The 9,206-nt window shown below is 37.7% G+C and overlaps 1 protein-coding gene across 1 annotated transcript in view; it reads right to left on the reverse strand.

Moving 5' to 3' along the window:
• Positions 1-7: 7 nt before the first annotated feature.
• Positions 8-9,206, reverse strand: part of LOC107683982 (palladin-like) — a 104,567-nt gene continuing 95,368 nt past the window's right edge. The window contains exons 16-23 of the mRNA XM_016480088.1: positions 7,817-8,035; positions 6,847-6,996; positions 6,194-6,282; positions 5,300-5,432; positions 3,152-3,359; positions 2,192-2,357; positions 1,583-1,716; positions 8-525 (exon numbers count right to left, since the gene is read on the reverse strand). Of these exons, the coding sequence (XP_016335574.1) occupies positions 365-525; positions 1,583-1,716; positions 2,192-2,357; positions 3,152-3,359; positions 5,300-5,432; positions 6,194-6,282; positions 6,847-6,996; positions 7,817-8,035 (1,260 nt within the window). The 3' untranslated portion in view covers positions 8-364. The remainder of the gene's footprint in view (positions 526-1,582; positions 1,717-2,191; positions 2,358-3,151; positions 3,360-5,299; positions 5,433-6,193; positions 6,283-6,846; positions 6,997-7,816; positions 8,036-9,206) is intronic.

Genomic DNA, 9,206 nt, shown 5'->3' on the forward strand with positions numbered 1-9,206 from the left:
CGTGCGGGGGTGTGTGTGTGTGTGTGTGTGTGTGTGTGTGTGTGTGTGTGTGTGTGTTAAGTGCGCCAGCGAACCATCAAGTCTGTTTACAAGCAGGATATGACCTCACTTAAGCACCCACATCACTTCCCCTCAGAAAACAACTGAAATAAGAGTAAAGCAAATGGTCCTCCTCAGACGGAGAAGAAGTGATAATACCAACAATCCAAATCTCTGAGGAAATGCTTAGATCGCTATTCAAAGCCAATCGATCACTTTTTCATCTGACCCCAGCAAGAGGGTTTTGTTGGGAAATGGGTGGGGATTATGGAGTACGCTGGATCAAGGGATTGGGGTTCGAAGGTCAGATCCTCCATGCTAGTCTCTACAGGTCGTCACTCTCCACTAGGGTGCCAGGAGGAAGAGGATTGGAGTCTGGGAAGAAGGCTGCCTTCACATCCAGACCCCGTTCTGTCAGAGCGGCGTAGCGGCTCGCTGATGGACGCACCTTCTTGGGCTTCGGGGTGTGAGTCTGCTGCCACTGGGCTGAGGGAAGGAAAGGGCGAGGATGAACATGGTTTCTCACTTTAAAGAATTCACAGGATGTAATATTGATGTCTAGATAATGACTGTAGTTCCTCAATTATATATACAGTGGGTACGGAAAGTATTCAGACCCCCTTAAATTTTTCACTCTTTGTTATAGTAAGTACATGTAGTTAATTAATATTACTCAGTACTTAAATGTATAATTAAATTACATTGTAACAAGGACACCTTAAAATACATTGTTACCTTACATTTGTATTTTTACATTTAGATTTTACATTTTTACATTTAGTTTACCTTTGGCATCTTCATTTGCCATCAGCTCTTTTAAATGTAATATTTAAAACACTATTCATTTAATAACACTGTTACACATGTAATCTTTAACAAATTTCAAAATGAATGATTTCTTTTCATACTAAACATCATGATACTATGATGCCTAAATTCACTTGTAGCATTAAAACTTAATAATCTTAGTTTTTAGTGTTTTATTTTTAATATATTTTAAGACAACAGTATGGATCTTTTAAAAATTTATAGCTTTTATTACATAATCATTGACTTATTGGTCAGAGTTTTTATATTGGCAAATCAATTTAATATCAATATTGGGGTATCAAAGCTGATATTGTACCAAAAGCCAAAAATATTAGCGTTGAGCAAACTCTAGTTTCGATTCATTCCAGACTGGATGTGTTGAGTTTTAAAAATTTTATGACAGAGATTAAAACTACATTCATACGACTCCAGTACACAGGCTGCCAGTCCATTGTTGCTTTAACCTTAGGTAATGCATCAACAGTATTGTTAACCCTGTTGTTGATGGCAAACACACAACACTGGCTGATGGGATCGCTATGGGAACAACATAGGGCGGAGGAAGGGAGTGTGCTTTTATTGGACAGATTTCATTAATTATGAAAGCACATTGATCAGATAAACCACTTAAACTGCTTAGTCTGTATTTAGTGTACTTTGGTCTTTTACCAATCATAACTCAACATTGCTGCATGCATTCCTAAGATCCGTTTCTGCTGTGTGTTTGACTAACCGTGTACGTCGAGACGTGCTGTACTGGAGATGATGCCAGCTTCGTTCTTAGCTGAAACTGTGTACCAGCCTGCGTCTTCCTTCAGAGTCGGCTGGATGATCATACAGAGGTAACCAAAGTTGTCCTGGTGCATGCTGGGAAATAGAATTGAACATCAGAATGAGTAAGTAGCAACAAAGGATTTTAATGAGATGCCAGGATTGTTTATATAGGCTGCACAGCCATATTACTTTGATTTGAATCCTTATGAGCAAACCGTGTCCACAAACAATGACTGGAGACTTTACAACTTGTGAGTAACTGCTCTCGTCTCTCTGAGGTGGCGTAGACGGTAGCGCCTGTGGTGAGGTTACTGTGTGTGTATGTTTCTTTTGCAAGGGTCTTTTCATCAGTATACACACACATGTAGGCACTTTAAATACCACCCTTCTAACAGCTGCCATATACAGGCTAGTAGTGCACATTGAGTTTTTAAATGCATCTACGGAGTAAACGGTGTTTAACTTGATAAAATATAATATACCATAAAATAAAAGTAGTTCTTTGGCTAAACTGTAGTTTGGAATGGCTGTAGGAGGGCTTTGATTTGCCCAAGGTCTCCTACAGTACCTTATCCTGTCGGTGTTATGAGTGAAGGACTCGTTCTCTTTCTTCCAGAAGATCTGTGGGAATGGGACTCCAGACACACGGCACTCTAGACGCACTGGGTGCCCCTCAGCGACACTTGTGTTCTGGAGTTTCTCAATGAAACATGGAGCTTTATGCATCTCTTTGGCTAAAGAAAAAGTAAGAAAATTAACAAGATAAAAAGAAATGAATAAATAAAAAATCTAAACTACTACGTATTGATGTAAACAAATATATATAAAATATAACATTATATATTAGTTTGAAAATATTTCCTATACAAATATATTTATGCATATTAAAAGGATACAAATTATACATTTTTACCTGCATTTTATATCGATATTTTATAGTTTTTTTTTTTTATATAAATAAATACTTGTATTCAATAAGGACACATTTAAAACATTTTTTAAATAGATTTCTATTTCTAATAAATGCTTTTTTTTTCTTTTTTTTTTACTTTTGTTGCAAAATAAATAAATGCATAAAGCAGCACAACTTTTTCAACATTGATGATTAAAGAAGTGTTTCTTGAGCAGCAAATCAGCATATTAGAGTGATTTCTGAAGGATCATGAGACTGGAGAAATGGCTGCTGAAAATTTCAAATTTTCCACAGGAATAAATTACATTAAAAAAAAAGTTATTTTCAATTGTAATAATATTTCACAATATGACCGATTTGTTACTGTATTTTTTATCAAATAAATGCAGCCTAGGTAAACATAAAAGACTTTTAAAAAAATCTTACCAACCCCAACCTTTTCTTCGCTAATGTACATTTTATTTTATTTTTTCACCAGAATGGCATGCATCTTATTCTTTCCATCTCATTATTTTTATTTACATTTTATAATTATAATTTACAATACATCTTAGTACAGTGTCTTCCATTACAAAGTTGCACTCTATGGTTGTGCAGATGATAATGACTGTGTACCTGCAACAATGAGCTCTAGGTTGAATGAGTTCTGTCCAGCTCTGTTGCTGGCGATGCACGTGTAAACTCCTGCATCTCTGCTAGTGACAGGCTCAATGACCAATGAGTGAACCCCGTTCTCCCTCACCAGCATCTTGTGGGAGGGGTCTGGACGGATGGTCTGGCCATTCAGCTGCCAGATGAGGTCAGGTGTTGGCAGGCCACTTACCTATGTTTGAAAGACAAGTCAATCAATTGTTTTCAGCAAAACTTGTTCTTTCCCACTCTTCTATAAAATGTCAATTATGGTGCAATTGCCTCTTTTAAAGTATTTTCAACCCTAATACTAGTGTTTATGTCTGGTTTAGGGTATCTGGTGGCTGTATGTGTGTGGTTCTCATGGAAAATCAGTCTGTGCACAATGCCTCAGCTCTTTTTCAACAACTCTCACATTCCTGAGAAACACAACACCTGCTCCACCCGAAGGTGTGTCAGCAACAGACCACCAGTCAATGTGTCTGTGTGTTTATATTTGTTTATGAATGTGTGCATGTGTTTGTGTGTTTACGCGTGGGGCCGAGAGGGACTGAGATGCTCGTTTGTCCATCTGCATTTGATGCGATGTTCCTGAGAACGTTCATGATGTTTGTGAACACACTGCTCAAGTGCCGTTCCCCTGGGTGTGCATATTCCCTGCGTGATGCTTACAATGTCCATCACACATCTCACTACAGCCAACTTGAGTGCGTTCATGAATTGAAAGAACAGACTGTTTAAGTGAAAAAGCAGAGAACTCGAACTGAAAAAAGGCCCTTTGATTTTAGACCTCCTGAACTGCATCTAGGGACATTTGTGGCCTGGAAAGTTTGGAAAGCCTCAAAGCCAGAGGAAATAAATCGGTTCTATAAATACCATTGACATTAAGGTCGCTGTGCATGAGTGCATTACTAATCAGGGTCTTTTTATAGCATGTGAATCCCTCTATGTCACAGCGAGCCTTAATTCTGATATACACAGATCACAGCCAGACATGGGACAGAAACAGAATGTAAAACTACAGTTAGACAACACCCTGAGAGAGAGAGAGAAAAAGGACAGATAAAAAGGTAACCGGTAGAATAAATCAGAAAAAAAATAAATGAAAAACATTGAAGTAACAAGAAAACTGAGAGACTGAGAGAAACCAAAAGGCATTTTCCACAAACAAGGACTGAAATAATTTAAAATTGAAGTTTGTTTTCCAAATGATCACTGAAAAAGCCTTGATTGTTGATTGTCAAACTGTGTGGCTAAATATTATATGTATAGTTATAGTTCATTCAGATAGATAGATGGATGGATGGACAGACAGACGGAAATTTATGAAAAGTTCTAAAACAAAAATATGAAAGGGTGGTGTGGATGTCATGAGAAAGGTGGCAAATGAAGGGAAACAAAGAAATATGGGTCAGACAAAACAGCGGCAGAGACCGAGGGAGGAACAGAGGACAGAGAGGACAGTCTTCAGAGACAGCAGTAAGCCAATGGAAACATATCTGACAGAAAGAAAAAAAAAACTCAATATGAGAAAGAGAGAGAAAACGGAGGATAATCCCAGCTCTTCACTCAAGTCCATTCATCATTTTAGAAGTGATGAAACACCAACTTTAAGATTTTTTTCCCTTTTCGTCACAATGCAGAGGGAGAAAACTTTTCCCATATATCACACAAAGGATGTTTCCTCTAGCCTCTGAAATACCCATGCGTTTATTTACTCGTTAAAGGGACATTTCGCCTAAAAAAGAAACTGTCATTATTTACTCACCCTCAAGTTTTTTTGTGTGAAAATTTTGTATGAAATTATTTTTTCAAGAATATTGGTAATCAAAGAGCTGTTGGTCCCCAATGATTTCCATACTATAGATCATTAAATACTATGGAAGTAAATGTGGACCAGCAACTGTTTGCTTACCCACATTCTTCAAAATATTTTCTTTTGGTTTCAGCAGAAGAAAGTCAGTCACACAGGTTTGGAGCATCTTGAGGTTGAGTTAATGATTACAGGGTTTTCAGTTTTGGGTGAACTATGCCTTTAAGTAACCATGTAATAAGCGTTATGTACAGTGAGATGTACAGTCAGCATGGTCACACATTTATGGTGTTAAAGTAAGGCAGTGCTTGTGTGGTCACCTTGCAGTCCATGCGGCAGAGTTTACCCTCCTGCACAATAAGGTCACCGGGGGCCTGCAGAAAATGTGGGCGGAAGTGACGTTCCTGAATATTCTCATTCTCATCACCGCTGTCTCTGGACCTTGAGCGTGGTCTGGGGAAAAAAACAAACAAAAAAAGTCAATTCTGTTCATGTTTTCATTGTGAATAATCAAATGTAAATATCAAAAAAAAAAAAAAAAACACTATCAGATTTGGTAACAGGGTTGGCATATTAATGTTTTTGGTAAATAAAGGATTTTGCTTCAATAAATTTAATACCAATTTAATACCAAAAATAATGATATTTTGTACCATTTCAAAATAGTCAGTAACGATAGGATAGGATAAAAATCACTATTTCAAGGTAAAAGGTATAACAGTACAGTAGGTGACATTTTAAAAAACATAGAAAAGAATTGTGCCTGTAATGTATTAAAAAAAAGAAAGAATGAGAACAAGTAATGAGACACCAAAGAGCACCACATTTGTGGAGAAAAAAGGTTTTATTGTATTTTCTTAATTAAATAATTTAATGAAGAGCTTACTTTGTGTAGGAAATCATATCTAGGTTTTACGACTAATGATAAGTTGGCACACAGCTTTGACTTCAGAGACTATTGACACTGTCAATCAAACATATAAAAACCTCAAAGACCTGAATGGCCAGATATATTATATCTAATCCAGAGGAAACCCCACCCATTCAAAAGGATTCACATATTCTATTCTGCACAAAAGACATCTTAACATGGTCCTTGCATCATTGTCCAAAATATACAGGTGTTCTTTACATGGGACACACCCTCTATTAGTGCTAGTCCCACAGAGCAAACCTGATCCTGGACCTACTGTTTAGAAACAGTGCTTATATACCTGCGGATATGTCCAGGTGTGGAGCGCTGACTTCTCCCCCTTTGGTTAACAGCCTGGACCATCATCCTTCCAGTACAGCTCACTCTCCCCTAAGACAGAAAGACAGAAGACATAGAGAGAAACATTTGAGTTAAGAAACTGACAGTATATGCTTTTCTTAGCGATAATAAGATGAAAGAAAGTGACATGCATGACACATAACTAAGTATACAGTTGTCAGGGTTGGATTGTGGTCAATTTAAGCTGGAATGTGTCTGAATGTGTATGAACTTCTGACCCTTCCAAAGGCTGTAGATTTTTTCTTGCTTCTAGTCAGTCACTTCCCCGACTACCAATGTTTATCCGTCTCCACCAAAACACTGGTCATGCTGACTAGCCACTTGAGAAAGTGCGTATATGTGTATGTGCACGTGAATGTGAGGAAAAAAAAAACAATCAAACGAGATCAAACTCCGATAAAAGGAATGATATATTTTTCGTAGCTAGCATGTTAACACAAAGTAACTATTGCGAAATTATCGCCTTCTGCAATTTGGATGTATGACACATCTCCAATTTTTTGAGACATGCATGTTCTATTAGGGAATTTTGTGTTGCATGTGTAAAAAAAAATTAATTAAAAAAAAAACACAAAAAAAAAAATCTCATCTCACCGCTGGGTTGCCTGCCATAATGGTGTAGTTCCCATCATCATCTAGCGAGGCAGCCGCTGTGTGCAGGGAACATGTGCCGTCTGGATCACGACTGATACGGTAGTGTTCACTGCGCTTTGAGATCTGCTTTCCGTCCTTAAACCAGTACACCTTCAACCACACACAGATATACACATGGTTATGCAACACTCCAAAGCTTGTACCGTTGTTTCTTTTTTCTCTCTTCTTCATCACTTCTGTTATTAAGTCTGCTGTCATCACACAGTCATTACTGTGGTCTCATGGTAGTCAGAGAGAGACACAATGAAAGCGAGACAGCCATATATGGCTGGAATTTTAGAAGTGAAGCAGAGCAGAACTTCTGATGAAACCAGCCTAGTCACAGATGATAAACCACCAATTCCATCATTCCAGTCACCTCTCTAACAATCCCTTAAAACGTGTGTATCACTTGTGAATTATTGTGATGCTTTTATCAGCTGTTAAACACCAGTTAGTTTTATATATATATATATATATATATAAAAAATATACAGTGGGTACGGAAAGTATTCAGACCCCCTTTATTACAAACACGCAGCTTTTGGCTTCACGAGATGTTAATTGATTGATTAGAGTTGTGTGGATTACTTGTGGATTATTGTGATGTTTTTATCAGCTGTTTGGACTCTCATTCTGACGGCACCCATTCACTGCAAGAGGATCCATTGGTGACCAAGTAATCTAAATGTAAATTTCTCCAAATCTGTTCTAATGAAGAAACAAACACATCAACATCTTGGATAACCTGAGGGAAACTAGATTTTCATTTCTGGGTAAACTTTTGTTTTACTAATTAACTACCTGCTGAGATTACAGTCATAAACACAAAATTTGCATTTTCATGGAAGTCATTGACAAGGATCTGATTACAAGCAACAAGAAATTAAACATGCTAAGAGAGCTAACTGCATGGGTGATGACCTCTCACCTTTGGCTTTGGGTTGCCGATGACCTGGCAGCTGAAGGTCACAGGCATTCCTTCGAAGACCTTGTAATGCTTGAGCTTCTGATCGAAGAACGGTGCGACCTCTCCGGGAGTGTCTTCATCATGCTGAACGTCATCGTCAGATTCCTCCACAGGCGAGCGCTCCAGACGGAACTCGATCTCGCTGATCAACCGCTGCTCGAAGCTGGACACTTTATACTCCTGTCACACAAACAAATAAAGACTTTAACTTATGACCTTCTCCTCAACTTACTAACTCATTCAGTCACTCATTTTATTCATTCAAGCACAGATCCTCTCATCACTGTGTCCTGTAATCTATTCAGTCCTGTATCCAACTCTTATTGCTCTTTCATCTGGTCTGTTTCTAGTCATCTGTTTCTTTTTATTTCACTCTGCAGGCAGCATTTTTAGATTTTCAAAAAACATCATTATGTGTGATTTATTAGCTTGTTTACCCTTGGGGACCTCAATTTAGGTCCCCACCGTGACACGAGTCCCCATGAGTCTGTGTGTATTCAGGTTTAAGTCCCCACCAGAATAGAAAAACAGGTACACACACACACACACACACACAATAACTACATATGTAGACAACGAACGCACCCTCTCCATCTTGTTCTCTTGCACGTCCAGCCACATCCTCCCAAAAACACACACACATGCACATTTCCTATGCAAACACACAGACAACCGCTATTTGCCCAAGGATGTGTGTGGAGCGCTAAGCACACTTTAAATTTATGGCACAACATTAACAGCATATCCACTTCCCACAGTTCAGAGGAAGAGAAGCATGTGCATTTTAGTGTCTCCACTCGAGGGCAGGAAATGTGTGAAGCAGACGCATGCGGTCCCTAATCAGTTAGCAATAACAAGACATGATGTTAGGCACCCAGCACAGTTTTTTTTCTTCACATTTTTAATGTTCATATGATGTTGTTTGGCCATTACAGTGGCCAAATGTTTTTGTATAATGATCGCTAAACTGCATAATTGACTGCTGTCCAAGGGAAATTACTGTATTCTTTTTATAAAATGCAGAAATTGTTTTATTTTTTCTTCTTACATAAAATAAATTCAACTCACATTCTATTTCATGTCTATTTAACTTTTTGGGAAGTATCTGTGTGATAAGTGGGGAAATGTGCAGTCAGTCATTATCACAAAATAAACCTCTTCATCGTCATCAGCAATTTGTTACAACAGCTAAAATACAATGAAGAATGATGTGAATAACATATTTCATTATATAACAAATAGCTGAGATCATATATCTAACATATGTTACAAGTCAGTAAGATTTTCTTTTTTTCTTCTTTAAAAAAAAAAAAAAAAAAAAAAAAAAAAAAAAAAAGGCTTTTTTGGAGTT

Source organism: Sinocyclocheilus anshuiensis, unplaced genomic scaffold, assembly GCF_001515605.1.
Source record: "Sinocyclocheilus anshuiensis isolate Anshui unplaced genomic scaffold, SAMN03320099.WGS_v1.1 scaffold637, whole genome shotgun sequence".
NCBI lineage: Eukaryota > Metazoa > Chordata > Actinopteri > Cypriniformes > Cyprinidae > Sinocyclocheilus > Sinocyclocheilus anshuiensis.